The sequence below is a fragment of the Glandiceps talaboti genome, chromosome 17 (genome assembly GCF_964340395.1).
Source record: "Glandiceps talaboti chromosome 17, keGlaTala1.1, whole genome shotgun sequence".
Taxonomy (NCBI): Eukaryota; Metazoa; Hemichordata; class Enteropneusta; family Spengelidae; genus Glandiceps; species Glandiceps talaboti.
The window spans coordinates 10,674,239-10,694,529 of NC_135565.1; the positions used below are offsets into that span (position 1 = coordinate 10,674,239).

Consider the following 20,291-nt stretch of genomic DNA (forward strand, 5'->3'; position numbering starts at 1 on the left):
GTTCAATCATGTGTGTACGCTACCAACCCTCTTTTAAATGGTTGAGTCTTTGTTTTCCGATTATCGGACGTGACGTCTACGTACGCGTCTGTGTCCTGCATGCGGGCGAAGTAAATAATTTTGCTGGTTATGAGGTCCGTAGCACTATTATTTTCATTAAAAGTTGAATGTGGTACATGTTATAATCAACATTTTTTTTTATTCATTCCACGAAATTAAACCAAATTCCAATTAATACTATAGCATGGTTTTTTTGTGTGCTAGACAATGACGTCACTCGATGTCGCGATATGGAGGCAATACCAGGAAATCAATGTGAAACGAAAATATGTCATGTGTACATGCACTTCGGAGAAAATGTATTTTACATTGAGGCACTATCGCCAAATATCGTTCATTAACAGATAAGTCATCGACCGGGAAGGTGCCAGAGGCTAGAGGGTGAAATAAGACTACAGTGGTGACGTGACATATCGACCGGGAAGGCGCAGTGAGAGAGGCTATAGCCGGCTAGAAGGTGAAATAAGACTACAGTACAGTGCTAGTGGTGACCTGACATGTGCAACTTTGTCTCGGAACTTGCGTAGGAAGGTATGGTTGAGGTAACTTTTATTTGTTGTTTCACGGTTGTCTGTGAACTTATATTCACAAGTCCTGCTTGCAGACTAGACGGGACCATGTGTCATAGTATCTGCATGGCTGTACAATAAAATGTCGATAATACGATAATATTGGCATATTTTATAGCTAACTGTATATGAAAGGGGTAAACTTATATATTATATTTTCTGTACTGTGATCGCACAAGTTCACTCAGCGATGAAGGAACAAAATAATGGTGTTATTAGGTATATACTATATGCAATATTTCTAAAAAAAAATACCGTTACCGGTTACTTTTCCGTTTTAGACTGAATATTAGCATACAAATGACTGTGGTCATCAACCACTGCCTCTTTTACGGCATGCACCGTCAAGCTCGCAGTTCTAAGAATTAAACAGCTCTGGATTTGCGAGAATGTATGATGATGTGCCGGTTGCTGGACCACGAGTCAGAAACGTGACAAAACAAAATCTAAATACTTTATTCAAATACCGGCGACAAAATTCATATACATGTCGATCAAATCAAATAGTTATCAATTCATGTATATCCAAATTTTAATAGTGGGTATTTTCTCATCGCAATTCGAGCAAGGGCCAGCACATACAGGCGATAATATTATTCCGGCGCGCGCGGCAGTACCGGACAACAACACATTTAAAAACTGGCAATTACCGAGAAAAATCAATAAAAAGTGGGTGGAGCTTGACTAGATGCGTCACTATGTACAAAATATAAAAAATTAACTAAATTGGTCAGCTGTTAAACTAGTGTCAAAGTTCAACTTGTGACTGTCAAAGCATAATGTGCTGAACAACAAACAGTTTCATTCAAGCTGGTACCAATTACATTTGAAATAAAATATTATGTCCGTCCATTGGCATACAATTAACAATTAAACACAGTACAAATCGTATGTATTAAAAGTTGAAAATTTTTAAATACCAAATAGTAATGTATTCAGTTATCCATATGGTATTAAAATAACATCTCTATGTAAAACATGTACATGATGATAAAAATATACAGGTGTGTGTGTGTGTGTGTGCGTGTGCGTATGTGTGCGTGCATGTGTATGTGTGCGTGCGTGCGTGCGTGCATGTGGTGTGTGTGTGTTTTTTTTTTTGGGGGGGGGGTCATTTTGGAAAATGTTAAAATGTGTTTACTGGGGATGATTTAGACTTTGGTCATGGGGGGGGGGGGAGGAGGTTAAGTTGAGAAAACCATGTTCAACTCTAACCCCCTCCCCTTAGTATTAATTTTGATTTTAACCATTTTCATTTAAATTTACATTTTTAACTGAATGCTCATTTGCATTTGACTACACTATTGTGTGTACATGTACTTTCGTTTTCATTTTAATAAAACTTTCCCTTCAAATTCAGGTTTAACTATTTTACTGGTATTTTCATATTCATTCCAATGTGAATTTTAAATTCAAAAATTTGATTTTGATTTCATTAAATTTAATTATATTTTTTTTTCTGTTTTAAACCCATTTTTATTTTCATTTGGACACCACTTTCATTTCATATTTTATTTTCATTTCATGTCAATTTCTAGGAAAATTAGGTCAATTTTCATTTGTTAAATTTGGTACAGACTCAGACCGCTGTAGTGTTCTGAGATAGACATTTGTACAATATACATTGTACAACATGGGACATGTTTTAGACCAGTGTATATATGTACAGATCAATTTGAGAGGAGGGTGGGGGTGGTGAGGGGGGGGGGGGGTTAATGAGCTTTCCTAACAGATCTAGAGTAATCCTTGCATTGCATCTTAATTAAAGGTGAGCTGCATATGTAGTCAAATAACTGTTTTGCATGCCATGGTTCACAAGTGACTTGTGACATCAAAGTAAATGTATTGTATATGTGTAATCCCAGCACGCACATTCTCGCAAACCAGAGCGGTTATTTCTTCCATGGACTTTGAAATAATAAGACGTTATCAAGTTGACGGCATGTTTTGGATGGTGCCATGGAAGAGGTCGTGGTTTAATTGAGACAATGAGTACATGTACATGTACTCAGTATGCATTAATTCAATACAATAAAGATTAATACCAGTACATGTATGAACTTTATACTTAAGCACAAGATCTAGGTGAAGATACATGACATATGCTAAATATAGTGTCTACATGTATATATCATTATGTCAAACAATGTAAATGTGTACATTTCGGACAGATTGAATGACCATTGTCTGTGGGGTGACCTCAGAAGGACAAGGTGTGCAAATCATTAGACCTAGTAAATCACCTGGTCCATTTCTCATAATATCGGATACAGGAAAGTCTGGTCAGGCTTTTTTCTGCCTTTAGGCCTCATAAAAAAATTGTGTGGCTCCGGCTACACTCGATTTTAGAATAGGTGGGGTAGGTAGTTTTTTTATTTTATTTTATTATATTTTTTTCTGTTTGAGTGTCTAGTTCAGGTTTTCTGTTTTCCAAACGATCTCTATGTTTTTTATTTCTTCCTATCAGATGTACAGCCATTCCAGATTGAAAGAACAGTTTTAGAGTGTCTTTTTAAGTTGATGGCAGTTTCAGCATCCACTATTTCTCCTGAAACTTCACACAATTTTTGCAATTTTGTTATTTTTTTCTCGAATATGTAAAAAATTGTTTAGGGTCAGCAGTGAAAAGTTAGGTGGGGTTGGGTAACCGGAACCAAATAATTATTTGTTTTAGGTCTTTAAGTAGTTCTACTCTTGTATAGTAGTTGCTGCTGCATGTTACATTGTGATGTAAGTATATACATAGTCAGAGCTTCTAATACAAGATTTCAAAGTTGAGTAAGTTATTGAGGCACTGTTTTATTTATCAAGTTATCAAGTTGGAAGCTGTAATCAGTACATGTATGTATGTGTGTCAAAGGAGGAAATGATCAATTCTGACTTCATGATTAGACTTAATTTTCCTTCAAATAGTTGTTCACCAAAGCATATGGTGTGTTTAGCCATTGACCACTACAGAACAGAACATTGCTCATATGGATATCAGTGCTATAGAAATTTGATTGATTGATTGATTGATTGATTGATTGATTCAACAACCTGAGTTGTTGATTGATTGTCATTTTTCCTTCAGATGGCTAGCAATTATCCAGAATCTTGGGATGATGAGGATGATAAGGATATTCCAGACAGCTGGGAAGACATGGTTAGTGATGATCAAACTAAAAAGAAAGAAGGTAATGAGGAGACAGAACTAAACCATGATGTGCAGCAACTACCGGTAGACTTGATGGACGATGAGGATTGGACAGAGATAAGTTCCACACATGAAATGGATGAAAGCACTTCCACTTCTACACAGCAAGATGAGAGTGGTGACGCTTGTGTAACATTAAAGACACGATCAGGATGCAAAAGGATCAATATATTTACTTTAGCAAATACAATGATTTCTGAAATGCGTCCACAGTAAGTTTTTTTCTTTGTTAGTCCTCCAAAGGGGGGTTATTACAATGAGCTCTGTCTGTCCATCTGTCCGTCCATTTGTATGTCAGCAACACATTATTTCTCAGACATATAGCATCCGATTTCTTTCAAACCTGGTACAAAGCTGACATGCACATTTGACCAAATGGTGGCCATATTTGTAGTTTAAAATCAATATTTACAGCATAACTAATACATAGAGACACCATTCAAGTGTCTACCGCCTATTATCAGGTACAAGTTTTTTTTAAAGACCTTGACCTTTGACCTTGATCTTCACTTTCAGGGGCAATTATGTAATCCAGCCATTTGTGCCTATCACAGACACTTTCTCGCATTTATTTGTCGCCAGTTTCTGTTATATCATGCCCACAGGTAATATAGAAGAAGAAAAATAGACACAAATTGACAATTGGGTTTAATTTAATTTTAGTGCTCATATCACTTGTTACTGAATGGTGAGTAATAGATCAATATATTACTGCATAACTAAAAAACTTCAATATATAGAGACCCCATTCAAGTGTCTAAGCCTATGTAATCACATGCAAGCTTTCTTGTAAGACTTTGACCTTGATATTGACATTGACCTTTTTTATCAATTATCAAAATGAAGCTATTTTTTTGCATATTGCACAATCTGTAGTATTTATGTGCGGACAATTTCTTTCAAGATGATGTCTGAAGATAAAGCTGAAAAAGACGAGAAATTCATACATTACTTTTTGGTGTTCAGATAACTTTTAACTGAATGATGTGGCCATGGCCATATTTACAGTGAACAATCATGATATATTGCATAAGACCGAGACTCCATTCAAGTGTCTATCCCTAACTTATTAGGTGTACAATCTCTTTTGAGACCTTAACCTTTGACCTTCAATATCACAATCAGGGGCAATTATGAAAATATATCCATTACTTGCATATCACAGACACATTTTAGTATTTATTTGTTACATGTACCACAAATTTGTTTTAAAATCATATCAACATTCAGTCACATACAAGTAAAGTATTTGAGGGAAGTGTGTCTTCAATGAAGACTTGTTTTATTTTAAGAAAAAGTCCTGTCAGACTATTTTTCCTTTAGTACACTCAGCTATCAACTTGAATATGATTTTGATTGATAACAGTGGACCGCGTTAATTTCTTCGAATTCAAATAGAAAATTGAATACTACACTTGAGATTTGTTTGGCCCTTTTGGGGATTCTTGGCAAGGGTTCCTGGGAAAAACCCAGGTGATGATATCACATTTACTGCAACCTCTGTGTGATCAAAACAACATGGTGAAATGCAGCATACCACATGATATCATTTGCATATAGTACAGATAGTGCGATTACATCAATGAGAAGTCTCTGTTGATCTGTACAGCTCCTCAAAGATATAATTATATTTTTAAAAAATTGTGCCTACCCACCCTATTTTGAAATTGGGCATTATCAGAACAACACAATTTTATTTTTTGCCTAATGGTAAATGTGACATTTTTTCTGCAATGTTTCACCATAAACCAGTTAATTAGATTGGAAATCATAGTTATGCTTCAATTAACCAAATTATTAGACTGTCGACAGTCGTTCGTGCCTTTTTTTGCTTTTTTCATCTAAATCAAAGTCGTCGCCTCGCTCCGTAGCACTGGATAATGCATACTGATAGGAACTGCGATTGCCGGGGAAGGCACGAACCTCCGGCACTCGCTGATCAGTATGTGGTTATAGTATTGCTTCGGATCGGAGCGAGGCAACGACTTTAGTTTTAGATAAAACATAGCAAAAAGGCATGAACGACTGTCAACAGTCTACCAAATTATTTACTCTGTTAAAAATTGTTCTTGAATAATCAAAGACGTCTTATTATTGTTCATCTCCTTTTTGAAGAAGTTGTCAGTCTATTATTTTTGCACGGAGTGAAGAGATTTTGGTGACAGTGATGATGTCATTACATTGTTGTTACTCCATGAAGTATTGATGTCATTACATTGATGTTACTCCATGCAGTGATGATGTCATTACATTATTGTTAATACTCCATGCATGCAGTGATGATGTCATTACATTGATGTTACTCCATGCAATGATAATGACATTACATTGCTACATCATGCAGTGATGATGTCATTACATTTGCGTTACCCCATGCAGTGATGATGTCATTACATTTGCGTTACTCCATGTAGTGATGATGTCATTACATTTGCGTTACTCCATGTAGTGATGATGTCATTACATTTGCGTTACTCCATGTAGTGATGATGTCATTACATTTGCGTTACTCCATGCAGTGATGATGTCATTACATTTGCGTTATTCCATGTAGTGATGATGTCATTACATTTGCATTACTCCATGTAGTGATGATGTCATTACATTTGCATTACTTCATGCAGTGATGATGTCATTACATTTTTACTTCATGCAGTGATGATGTCATTCTATTGTTGTTACAGGTATGTCAATTTGATGAATGACTTTGTAGAGTCTGAATTGTTTGTCATTGACGGTGATTCTCTTCTCCTTGAAGTTCTATCAACACCAAGCCTTGACTTCAAACATGGAGGACAGTATCTTCAACTTATCTATCTTGCTGAGCAGTTCTTGCAATACTTCACACAACGCGGGGGTTTGTTCAACATCGTCTTCTTCAAATGCATGAAGAGTGTATGGCACAGTCATCCATCCATGCAGTTAGCAAGACACATCCTGATTTCTCATCTTCAGATGAATACCCAGTTTCCTGTAGTTACCACTCATGGTGATTGGTACGAGAAGAATTGGTTAACCTATCTCCATGACAACCATCCAGCATTCATTATGGTAGCTGATGGTGATACAAAAGCCTGCTTCGGAGAAACTAACAAAAATTCCAGATTTCTGTTTCAGACTCTTATTCTGCACAGTCTTAGTGAAAAAGTGAATGTAGCGTATCCATCAGAAATACAACACACTGTGACCAAACTGTTTGGATACTACATAGAGAGTCATTATCACGTACACATGAGAATAAATAAGGTAAATATTATCTTATTAACTTTACATTCAGTATAAAATTGAATGTAAATTATCATGGTAAATAGGTTTACTACACTCAATTAAGTTTAATACATGTGCTTGCATTTAGTGAGTGTTTTTGATATTAAGAGCCAGGTTAGCCGGTAAAATCTACTGGGCTTCCCTTGTAATTTTACTGTAGTTCCCAGACAAAGTTGTAATCATGGTAGATTGTATGGGAAACTATGCTACATTTACCTCCATTCCTCCTTCCTGTTACCTGAGTTCCCCAACCTTAGCAAAAGCACTGTTAGTGTTCAACTTAATGTGCAGTAAAAGCAATGTCAGTAGGAGACAAGAAAAGCATGTTATGGTATTTAAAGTTTGTATATTGTGTGCACAGTGCCAGGACCCTCTGTCTTATTTAAACAATCGTCCCTAATAATGAGGAATTTCTCCAGGAGGTCCAGTCAAATTTGCACTTGCCTTGTCGGTTTAGACAATATGGGAGAGTGGTGCAGTCTAACACCCAAAGAATATAGTGAGCAGCACATTATGTTTTGATCTGAACCACATTAACATTCACATGTCTTTTAATTTTTTGTACTTTTGTTTCTACACAGGAAGTCAAAGCTTTCAAGCCTATATTTATGAACGTTCTAAAATTAGTTGTACATGAAAACATTAAGAGCCAAAGTGTTCGGGTGATCCAGAAATATGACATTGTACAGGTAAGTAATGGCAAAGTTGTAAAGAAACCATTTTCATAAACTATTGGTTCTGGAGAGTCATTTCATAATTTTACATCATCTACAATTACTTGCAATTTCAGAGAAATATCAAGTTGATCTTGTGTCTTTGTAGGATATCTTTGCTATGGGCTATTGCATCATGGGAGATAGCAGAAATAATTAATCGATTCATAGTTGAACAATGGATATTCTTGAAATGTTGCGTTGTCTAATATAACTAACACCACGTTGCCCCTGACAACCAATCAATGAGACATGATTTGAGTGTGGATGTTGGTGGATATGTGAAAATAATTGATTAGTTGTGTAATGAATATCATCAAGTCATCACCACAAAAAGAACTGTTTACAATAAGACCAATTTGGTTCTGGATACCCAAGCCCACCTAGATTTTCACTGCCAACCATATTTTTATTTTTACATATTCATGAAAAAAATAATAAAATCGCGAACATTGTGAAGTCTTGCCAGAAATAGCAGATGCGGAAACTGACATCAACCAAAAAAGACAATATAAAACTATTCTTCCAATCTGTAATGGATGTAAATCTGTTTAATAGGAAGAATAAATAGCACAGACCATTTGGAAAACAATGGAAAACCTGAACTTAGACCGTGCACTCACACAGGAAAAAAAATATAATAAAATTAAATAAAAAATCTACCTACCCCACCTATTCTAAAATTTAGCATAATCAGAACCACGCAGTATTTTTTATTAGGTCTTTTAAACATACAATACATGCCTCTTGGTATGTTTATTTCATAGGACAAAAAAGAACGTCTGCAAAAAGTGATATCAAAATACCTTATTCATGAATACATGAGAAGACATTGCAGTTACAGTATGAGAACAGTCGTGACTCTGGCAGCCTGTGTTGATGTTCTAGAGGCAATAATCAGGAAGAAGGAACATCAAAAGGTAATTGTCATACATGTATAATTCTTAATCATTTGATGTTTACAGCTTGGAATTAATTGTATTGTTATGACAAAAGATATGTATGGATGTTTTTTTTTTTTCAGAGAATTAATTTAAAGAGAATCTTACATTGTCACAAACTTGGAGACGTAGTGTGTTGCTGTGTAGCATAAATCTTTCCTTAACCCTTTCATTCCTAGAGACGACATTGGAATAAATAGAAACTTGATTGTAAGAACATTTTCTAAAATTTAAGAATATTACTTCATTGGGAAGTAATATTTCTTGAATTCTGATCTAAAATAAAGTTGATCTTTTTCCAAAAATTACAGAGAAACAAGAATTTTTGTTCAAAAATTTTGGCGTGAAAGTTTCTAGTCCTGAAAGGGTTAATTTAGGGGAACAAAGTTGAGGCAGATCTGTTGATGTCTTTTGCTTCAGGGATCAAGGAATTTCAAAGCATTTTTACTAATTTTGCATCGTATAACCGTTATAAAAGAAACTTATGAAATTAGTAAATTTGGTTTTGAAGAAGCCTATATTAACTGGAAACAAGGCATTATGGGAATTAAATAAATTTAGGATCATAACATCTCTTTAAAATTTTGCCTTCACTTTTTTTTGGCAAGGGTTCGAGGTGTGTGAACCTCCTAAAGATTGGTAGATTATGGAAAACATATATAGCATTGGAAATAACATGGAAATCATTCACAAAAAGTATAGACAAGATGTTATGACCCTTAAAATAAATAGAACACTATCTTTTGGTATGTGAAAGGTAAATTAATGATGTACAGTGAACCACCACAATTATAGAATTTAAATTAACCATGTCCTTGGTGTGAAAGATGTCACCAGTATATTTGCATGGTGAATTAATCATAATAAAATATTTTTTGTTGGTCAAGGTGATGAAAATTTGGTTTGTTTGTGAGTTATGAAATATTTAGTCAATATTTGGGATAGGAGAACACCGAAATTTGGTGCATCACATTCACAAGGATTGACACTATGCATCAATAATGGTGTGTCAAATTGTGTCATTATTGTGTATGCACACATACATGCACCCCCCCCCCCCACACACACACACAGGCACAGGCACAGGCACACATATAAACACATAGACACATATGTAAACAGACATGCACACACAGTGGCACAGGCACACATGTATTTATGTACACACATGGACGCATGTGCTAGCATGTAATACTAGCAACTATACATGTAGTGCATTTTCCTAAGTCAATTTTGTTTTCAATTTTCAAACAGATCTCTGTGTATTACGACTTGGCATATGTCTATTTTGTACATGCTATGCTAATGGCATACTTACCATTACAAGTGAGAGCACAATCCTTACCAGCAAACTCTACCGGAACAGATCGACACGCTTCAAGTCATTGGAAATCACTACCAAGTTTTATACAGAGGGTAAGTGTCAAAATGTTATGTTACATGAAGATCCTCACTGACAGTTAAAATGCAAACTAGATATTATGATAACTTTCATGTTTCTGAGATCTGAAGTATCCATATGTACAATGTATAGTGGCTATTGCAATTACAATCTGAGTTAAAAGTCTTTTATAGGAAACAACAGTCTGAGATTACTATAGTTTTAATAACTTTCATTTAATGTACAATGTAACAAGGAAAAGAAGGTAACGCTACGTACAGTCTTAGCAATATATACATGTAGCTTGAAATTTGCACCAATGTCACAATAAACCATGATTTGCATACATTTATGTAAATTGTAATGTTTTGTGTTTTAAATCAAATATATAAAAATAGATCCAGCTCTCACTGTATCAGATTCTACTTCAACTTGATGTCATACAGTTGTCAGTGGATGAAACACACTCTATAACAGATATCATGGATGGCAGATTGTTCTACAGAATTATGATGCAATTGACTGAAGACAATTCCTTAAATGGAGTTCATGAAAAAGGTCGGTGTTTTATCAGGGGCTGGTTATAGCTGGTGCTTCATTCGCATATGAATTTTCAAACTTCATGCAGGGAATAGCTATATTGTTGGGGCTTCATTTGCATATGAATCTTCAAAACTTAATCTTCCAATGAATAATAATAGACTGGAAACTATCTAGAAGATAGCGTAGTTAAAGGATCTGTTGATGCCTTCAAGGCACCCATCTAGCACGACTATTAAATTGCCTTCTCTCTCGGGCAATTATATATTGGTTATCTGGTCAACATATTTTAATAAGTATAGAGAGATATAAATTATCATTTATTTGGATTTTACTTTCCTTTTTTTGAGTTTCGTAATATATTTTTAGTGTGCCTATATTCATAACTTGGTCCTAAGCATTGCTACAGTATGCTAATTAAACTCCGTAAACCAGAAGTTTAAACAGGGACACAATATTCAAATGAACCAAGGGTTCTACTGATCCCCAGAAGCCAGATTTAGTTCTTTTGAGAAAAATCTCAACCACACATTCTTATAATTTCTATTTTTATGCATCTGTTCCTGAATGTAGCTTACACAATAAATAAATACTTTGACATAACACATCGCTAGAAATGAAGCAAATAACACTTTTCACTAGAAATCAACAGATTAACACTTCACTAGAAACAAAAAAAATTACAATTCACTAGACCAAATGCAAAAGACCAAAAAGTTAACTGTACCTTGTATAAATCAACAAACAAACATACCCCTACAGATCAATTTACAACAACAGGGTTTCATCTGGTTAAAGTATTCTTAAATTGAATTGTAGACGATATTCTTAGGGCAGACTAAAAGTGTATTATAGTAATATTACATTCAGTGTGCTACTTAATGATAGCCAGATTTTTTTGTGTGAGTCAAAATGATAAAAACTGGGATTTCTTGTGATCACCACATAGTAAGAGATAAGGGAACACCAAATTTTGGTGTGTCATTAGAAATTGTGTTCATCAGTGGCACATCAATTTGGCTCAGAGGACACACTGATTACATTCATGTTGTGTTTTGACTTTACACTTGCGAACTCTTTTCATAGGTATACAACTACCCGAATCGATATCAGATGTATGCTCCACTTTGTGGCAATTGATTGTTGATTGCATTGACTACAAGAATGATGGTAGTGGTGCCAATATGTCATTGCCACAAGAAGTGAAATGTAAGACTTTTACTTCAACATCAAGAAATGAAGATAGCATATTCAGCATATTGTCCAGGAGAAGTAAGGATTCTAAGTCAGCCAAAACTTGTAAGTATATACATGTACATTGTACATGTCATACCTTATATGGTTGTCAAGTCTCTACATCAAAATTTAACTTTGTTAATAAAAGTATGATAGTATCCTTTTCAGCAATGCTGCTTTTGGCATGGTTGTGTGTGTGTGTGTGTGTGTGTGTGTGTGTGTGTGTGTGAACAATTAACTGAAAGTTACAAAACATATACATGTACTACCTACCTTTGCCACGTAAATTAAACATGTTGGGGATGTTACTTTTCACATCTAATTTTTTGAAGTCACCTATATGTACATTTTCTCACATATACATTAAATGATATTCCAGCGATTGAACTGTTCAAAATCATATTATTTTGAATCATTGTTTAAGTCATGCAGTTAAGTTGCAATACCATTGTCATAGACAAAAAAAGTACATAGTCCAATTCAAGTAGCATTTCAAGTGGTTTGATAAAATCATTGACCCAATCATAATCATAGTATCAATATCAATCTAATGAAGGAATTTTAAATGCATAAAACTCATGACAGGTTCGAGAATGAATGTTCATGGACTCTGTTTTCATACTTTTGATGGAATTTCTACTGACACAGTCAAAATATTTCCTGGAAGCGAATCACAAATTTTCACCCACATCTCCTCAGCAGCATCAGGAGTGTACTACAATGGGTATTTGTCACGTGTTTCAAGCTCATTTCCTTTGTCTCTCAGGGAAACATGACAAATAGCCCATTGTGTACTACTATTAAAATATTAAAATATTAATTATAGTGTTAAAAATAATATAAACAGTCTCATGTATACTGTATAACAGGTGATATGGTCAACTAGTTTGCATGGGAATTCTGACCAGTGTATGTACAGTGTTACAACAATGTTCGACCAACTGTATCACTTAGCCTGTCTCAATTATGCTATGCTACAACTGCCTACTATAGCAGCAAGTTTCTCTATTGATCACAGTGTAATCTTTCACTCCCAGATGTTTCATTAATTAGTGTAGTGGTGTTTTATGTGGAATCTTCAGGATAGAGACCCTGTGGGATATGTAATCTGGTATAAGTTGTATTGTGTTCAAATTGCTAATTTAATATCAAATGTTGGAGTTGTATGTTTACCATCAGAGTGAAGTCAGTGAGTGATAATGTGTGTCATATTATCTGTGTAGTGACTAGCCAGTCTTGGTCTTATCAACAATTTGTTTACAGTGAAACACCAGGGAGTGAAAGATTACACTGTGATCAATAGAGAAACTTGCTGCTAGTAGGTAGTTTTAGTACAGCTTGAAACTTGCTGAATCGTACATGACGTTGAGAAATTTGCTGCTAGTAGGTAGTTTTAGTACAGCTAAGAGATACAGTTGGTAGAAGATTGTTGTATGATAAACAATATACAAATAATATGTTTAAGATATGTATTTCATATTGAGTAAAAATTTCATTCAGGATTGTTTAGCAGTAATCTTTTGTACGTGTTACAGGTACTAAACAAGATCGTATGGAAGGTTTAATACCAGTGCAGTGCGATTTGGTTGAGAAGTTTGCAGGAGATGTAATGAATTCTGTGCCGCGTCTTAATGTGTAAGTTAGCTTTTTACAATTTACCAATTTACAAACACTGACTTGGGATATGTTATTTCACATTCCTATTTTCAAGCAGCAAAAATATGTTACAGTAATGCATTGCTGTATTGTTTCATTCATTCATTCATTCATTCATTAAAGCAAATTACATATCAATTTCTGAATCATTTAAATTTTTTACAAAGGTTAAGTCCATCAAATATATAGTGACAGATTTCTTAGGCACACATTTTGATATTGATCAAGTATCAGGCTCTATATGCGCATAGGATTAAAACATTCTCATTGCAACCTCTATCCTAACAGGTCCCTGATTATACTGAGGCACAGTCGTTCATGGTTCAAATGTTGCCCAAGGACTTTAGCCATTCAGAAACAAACGGCAGCGATGGGGCTCAAACCTGCAACCTGCAGATTCCAAGCCATCCGATCCACTCTAACCATTCGCCCATCACGACTGCACATTTAATACATGTATACACTGTTGCTGCATGTATTTGCACATATATTTCATGGTTAGGCCAAAAGAAATTGTGTCATTCCGGATCCGATAACGCTCAATTTCACAATAGGATGGATTTTTTAAATTTTTTTATTTTTTATTTTGTTTTATCTTTGAGGATCTGTTCAAATGTTCTCTTCATATTTACAGAACTTCTCATCGATATAATCACACTTTCTGTACTATACCGTACGCAGAAGATATCATGTGGTACACTGTAGTCCATCATGTTGTTTTGATCAAACAAAGCGATGGTGTGCAAATTTTTCCAATCTTTCATTAATTTTTTTGAATTACGTAAAAAGAGTGCTAGTAAAGAACTAGGTTGGGTTGGGTTACCGGAACCAAACAATTTTTTTTGGCCTTGCAAGTATGAACAACTTCAGAGTCACATATACACTGTAATGTCGTTCATGTAAGATTTTTTTATTATCATCAACAGAGATAAAGAAGAAGTGAAGAAGTTCCTCGTCAGTGGAAATGACTTTGATGAGAAATATCACTGGCATTCTGGAAAGCCTTTTGCTGATGAGTATGACAATATCAAAGATACTTCATTCAGTAAGTAGTAGAAATTAGTACCGGTATCACATACCGGTAGCTCAACCAGTGAACTTACATATGACTGTACACTGGTGTGCATGCATTCTAGTGGTATTTGGACTACAGTGCACTACTGAAAACACTATGTGCATGCAAATGATATGCAAATGAGGGCATGATCGTTCCTAATGTGCACAGAATTGTGTGATCGCAGTCAGAATGATTTTTATAAAGGAAATTGCTGTTTCAGATAAACATAATGTAATAGAACCAATGCATGCCATGTGTGAGTTCCAGTGTGGGTACTCAGGGGTATTTGTATTAATTTTGTGAGTGTACAACTGCTGAGAATGCTGCAAGTGCTCGTACAATACCCTGAGTAAAATACCACACTTGCAGTCAGGTCCAGTCATATTATTACACATACAGTATTTACCAGTGATTATATCCACAAATACTGTTGTTATTTCTACATGTACTAAAACACCATTACCCACATATCTCCATTGGTATATGCAGGTATGACATACACGTGCAAGTTATGTTTATATATCCTGGGGGCAGCTCCCCTTATTTCAGTATACATAAATGTACATATATGTGCTGACCTTTGGGGTGTGTTTTTCTAATCATGAACACCATGTACAATTCTTGTAATATGCATAAAAGTTAATCTGAGAACTATCGTAGCTGAAGACTGTAAAATAAAATAAAAAATTTCCAGTGGCAAAAATTTCTAGGTGTACAGTATTGTATTAAAAGAGTTCTGTACATGGATGTTATTCTTTATTCATTACAAAATAGTCTTCAAGCAGTCTGTTGATTTGAAGGATTGTAGTCACATTATTTCTGTATGCTATTGTTCTCTCGCCCTCAGTGCTATCTCACGACTATAGCCAAACATATTTCACGCCCTATTGACAACTCCTATTGTACATGTATGCTTTTACCATGTTTGTATATTTCATGGTTTGTAAACTTCGGTAGTTCCAGTGGGCTACCAGTTTCAGAAATTAGTAATCCAAGGATGTTGACAGCAACAAATTATGGTAGCTCTATGACAAGAATTGGTAGTCTGTGGAATATATGTTATGCAAAACACTTTGGTTGTTGTTAAATTAATGTTTCCATTGTTATAACTATACTTATGAATGAATTACCATTTTCAATTCTTTTGACATTTGTTATACACAGCGGCTCTACTTCCAAAAGATCCATGGCAGAGGAAGAAACTGTTAAAAGACAAACAAAAATTAGCCCGACACATGCAAAGATATGGTGAGTCATTACATGGACAGTTATTTGGAGTGAGACAAGAAACGATTATTGTAGAGAAGCGTGCAAAGGGACAGCGACCTAAGCAGTCAGTAAGTGAAAAGTATTTAAATGTTGTCTATAAATTGTCTTTTGAGAAATTGCTTGAATTGAATGGAATATTGTCTACATAATGTGCAAGTGTATGTACGAAGGTTTGTGTCTATTTGTGTGCATGCATCAAACTTCCTGCACTGCAGTGCAATTTATCAAAATCATATTACCATATGCAAATCAGCACATTCCATGATGTGCAAGAAATCATTATACACCAGTTAATATTTTTCTTCAATTTTTTTTACTCAAATGTGGGGGGAGGGGGGGGGGGCATTTGAGATAAATATCTGTGATAACTTTTTGACTCACGAGTGCAATAGTTAGGTACATGTACATGTATCTAGGTAATTTGTTCTCCTGCTTGTCGTATTTTCTGCTGCAGAAAATAATCGCTGCAGAGCATGCAGCAAGTACATGTACTCTTAGTGTGGAAAATGACCCGAGTTAGCTGCATTTACATGTGTGCACTGTGGACTGCTGTGTCAGTTCAAGTTTAGATACAAGTCTTCATAGAAGACACAGGCCCCTCTCCCCCCTCAAATACTTTACTTCTATGTGACTGAATGGAGACATGATTTAAAAAGAAATTGGTGGCAACAAATGAATAGTAGAAAGTGTCTGATCATTCATGAAATTGCTGAATTTCAATAATTAAACCTGAAGGTCAGAGTCATGGCCAAAGGTCAATGTCTCAAAAGAAAGTTTAAACCTGGTCTTTGGGGGCTTAGCGTGTAATTTCTTCACTTTGTCATCAGGAGTTCACAATAAATGCATGAAGCTGTCAATTTTTACAATGAAAATAATGAAACACCAAAAGATATAATAAACGAATTTGAAATTTAACACTGTCATTTTGATATCAACATGTGTATAAATACTGATGACCATTTGATAAAAGTTGTGTTTACAGTAAATAACATATACATGGAAATAGTCAAAGACTGCAGTTTTAATTTGCATAACTTTGAATATTTTTGTTTTCTATAGGGAATCAAAAAGGATGCAATTATTAAAGGAAATATTAAAGATAAAGAAGGTATGTATAAGAAAGAACTTACTTGGCTGTGAATTAGTAAGTAGCTGTAGGGTCCAGCATACATGTATAAGGAAAATAATTTTGACCCAGTCTTGTGACTAAAGTACATTTGTGATCTTCATCTCCAGCCATACACACTGAGTTTCTCTTTATGTTCTACAAACAAGAATCTGTTTGCATTAAGTTGCAACAGATAAGTCACCTATGTACATCGTTCATTCTCATATGTAGCCCCAAACTATGGAACTCTTTGCAACTTGACATTTGCCAAGCCTCCAGCCTGGAATGTTTCAAAATAAAACTGAAGACTTGTTTGTTCACCAAAGCGTATGGTGGGCCTTAGTCATTCAGCGCTACTAAACAGAACATTGCTCTGGAAATCGGCGCTATAGAAATTTGCTGATTGATTTATTGATTGATAAATTTCAAGAACTTGTAAAAAAATATACACCATGACTTGTACACAAGGGAAGCATGATTTATACCATACATAAGCCAGGTTCAACATAAAATATGGAATATATACTCTGGTCATTCTACATCACAATAATGCATGTCTATGTCACGACAATACAACGTGTCTACCTCAATGGTTATACTGTGTTTGAAATATGAATCAAAATTGTTTGTTTTATATTTACTTCGAAATATGAATCGAAATTGTTTGTTTTATTTTTATATACTTCAGAATCAAGTAGAAAGACTGAATTGAATAAATGGCAATTCATACAGAAAGAAAAGTTGGTGTCACTACTAGGGAACGGAAACTATGGCAGTGTACTACAAGAGATTGATATCTTTGTGTATGAGTGTAAAAGTGATGCTGTTATTGTAGATGCAATGATGAAGAAACTAGACTACGCTTGGCAAGCGTGGCAGCACCAGAAGACGATGTCTGGTACAAGAGGCGGTTGGTGTACTTTGATTTTTATTAAATTATTATTAAATATTAAACAAGGTGAAATTTGATCCCTTTTGGTATATCTATCAAGACTTCCATATTAGATTTAAGTTTCAAGAAAATTTGTTCTAAGTGCATGAAGAGTCTATCTAAAAGTCATCTAAATTTAAGTCATGATAAATTTATTAATACTTAAATCTCATAAATCAGACACCTTAGTGCAAGCAATGCTCAGCTTTTTTGCAATATTGTGGTTGTTAAAAATGAATCTTATTTCTGAGTCAGCTTTGATAAGGCAGTTTAATTATTTGATTCTTTAAGAGAAAATTTAAATTCGAAAAATTTTGTCCAGCCGCAATTGGAGGTCTGCACAACAAGAGGAATATATTTTATAAATGTATTAACTTTAACCCCAATATTTGCATCGCATGTGGTAATTTATAACTACTAGTTTATCAGTTGAGCTGATGATTAACGTCTGTTGTATGGGACTAAAGTTGTCTAAGCTCTGCCAGTCAATAAGGCCGGAACTTGCAAACCTGCCATCTTGAATATTGTGAATGTTGCATCATGGAAAATATAATGATAGCAAACTGCATGAGCTATAACCCAATATGGACCTTTAAGTCCTGTAAGCAACAATATATATTGTATTAAAATACCTCTGTTAGGCCTAAAAAAAATTGTTTGGTTCCGGTTACCAGACCCCACTACTTTTTCACACCAAACCTAAACTTTTTATACGTATTCGAGAAACAAATAATCACGAAGTCTCACAAGAAATAGTGGATGCGGAAACTGACATCAACTTAAAAACACAATTAAAACTGTTCTTCCAATCTGTAAAGGCTGTACATCTGATGAAAAGAAACCAATAACACCGGGACAATATGGAAAACAACAGAAAACATAACTACCTGAAGTAGACACTCATACATGAAAAAAAAAAATTATATAAAAATAAATTGATAAATCTACCTACCCCACCTGTTCTAAAATTGAGCGTAATCTGAACGACACAATTTTTACTGTTAAGCCTTATCACAATTTTATATTTGCATATAGATTCAGCAACTACCAAACTAGTGTTGAAAACAATTGAAGGAGAGATGTATTATCCAGTGCAGATGTTTGACACGATTCAAACCATTCTAGACAAGTATGACAATTTGGTAACTAATAAAGACAAATCTAAAATGGCAGAGTATGTACTCAAACTTGGATTCCAAGACATGGCACTCAAGATTGTCAACTATAATGCTGCTACTACGGTTTGTGATATTTCTCCAATTCTACATTTGTTTTCATCTACTTTCTTCGAATTCAATAATATTGATTGACATTCCAAATTATGAACTACATCCTAGTATATATTCATTTTCACGGTGAAGTTTCCATGTTGTGATCATTCTAAGCATTCTGCATAGGTTAATACTTGTAGTCCTTGAACCTTAACTTGCATGTACAGTAGTGCTACTTTACTTTGTACATGATGTACTTTATGATGGCTTTCAAACCTCTAACTTATGCTTCTTGAAGTTATTGGCAAGTTATGGATAGCCAACACTTATAGCTGAAGTTGCCAGAATTTGTGTGTTAACCAAATTATATGTGTGTGTGTGTGTTGTTGTTATTGTTGTTGTTGCCTTGTGCTTGTATTTCAGTGACAAATTACATGTGTGGGCCAGTTTTAATACTTTTAACCAATTTTATTGTTCAAACTCCAGATTCACCCACTACAACAACAATAGACTTGTTGCTGCGCCGGTTCCAAGATGTATTGCGTGTCTCTCCATACAATACCATGTATTGTGTACATGCTGAGGGGTTTGCACGCACGACTCAGACCGTACCCTGTGTTCACTCGTAAAATCCCTCTCTATCATTGATGGTGTTCAGTCTTTGTTATATAAAATCACTCATAATCAAAGAGGTCAACATTTCTTTTTGTCATTTCCTCATAAAACAGTTATTTCAGATAAAGACAAAACAAGACTAACTGTAACAACATAATTGCTGTCCACTTACGCAATGCATCTTGAAACCGGAAAATCAACTATATATAAAAGACATACATGCAAATGAATCTCAAAGCACACAAATGTCTCAGGCAACCAATTTGCCAGAAAAAAACTAGATCATGTGGTGGTGTGAGTGGAGGGTAGCCTGAATTATTTTTGTTTTATATTTACACTATGTAGAACTCAAGGTCCTTGCCTAGTAACACTAGTGTTGATGAAAGGTTCACCATTAAGGGATTATGTAGTGCTCGTTTTCAATTACAACATATGGGTCATCTGCTGAAGAGAGATGTAAGAAGTGATCCCGACCCTCGAGTTTCTACATTTATACCAGACACATGGCAGGTAAGTACAAGAAATGATCAGTTTACATTCT

The 20,291-nt window shown here is 34.8% G+C and overlaps 1 protein-coding gene across 1 annotated transcript in view; it reads left to right on the top strand.

Moving 5' to 3' along the window:
* Positions 1–20,291, top strand: part of LOC144448056 (putative ATP-dependent RNA helicase DDX60) — a 48,669-nt gene continuing 28,378 nt past the window's right edge. Inside the window, 16 exon segments of the mRNA XM_078138206.1 lie at positions 1–134; positions 405–591; positions 3,703–4,037; positions 6,510–7,071; positions 7,674–7,781; positions 8,573–8,725; positions 9,974–10,162; positions 10,526–10,685; positions 11,754–11,966; positions 13,439–13,538; positions 14,486–14,604; positions 15,781–15,953; positions 16,945–16,993; positions 17,682–17,903; positions 18,960–19,165; positions 20,096–20,260. Coding sequence (XP_077994332.1) covers positions 3,703–4,037; positions 6,510–7,071; positions 7,674–7,781; positions 8,573–8,725; positions 9,974–10,162; positions 10,526–10,685; positions 11,754–11,966; positions 13,439–13,538; positions 14,486–14,604; positions 15,781–15,953; positions 16,945–16,993; positions 17,682–17,903; positions 18,960–19,165; positions 20,096–20,260 — 2,754 coding nt within the window. The 5' untranslated portion in view covers positions 1–134; positions 405–591.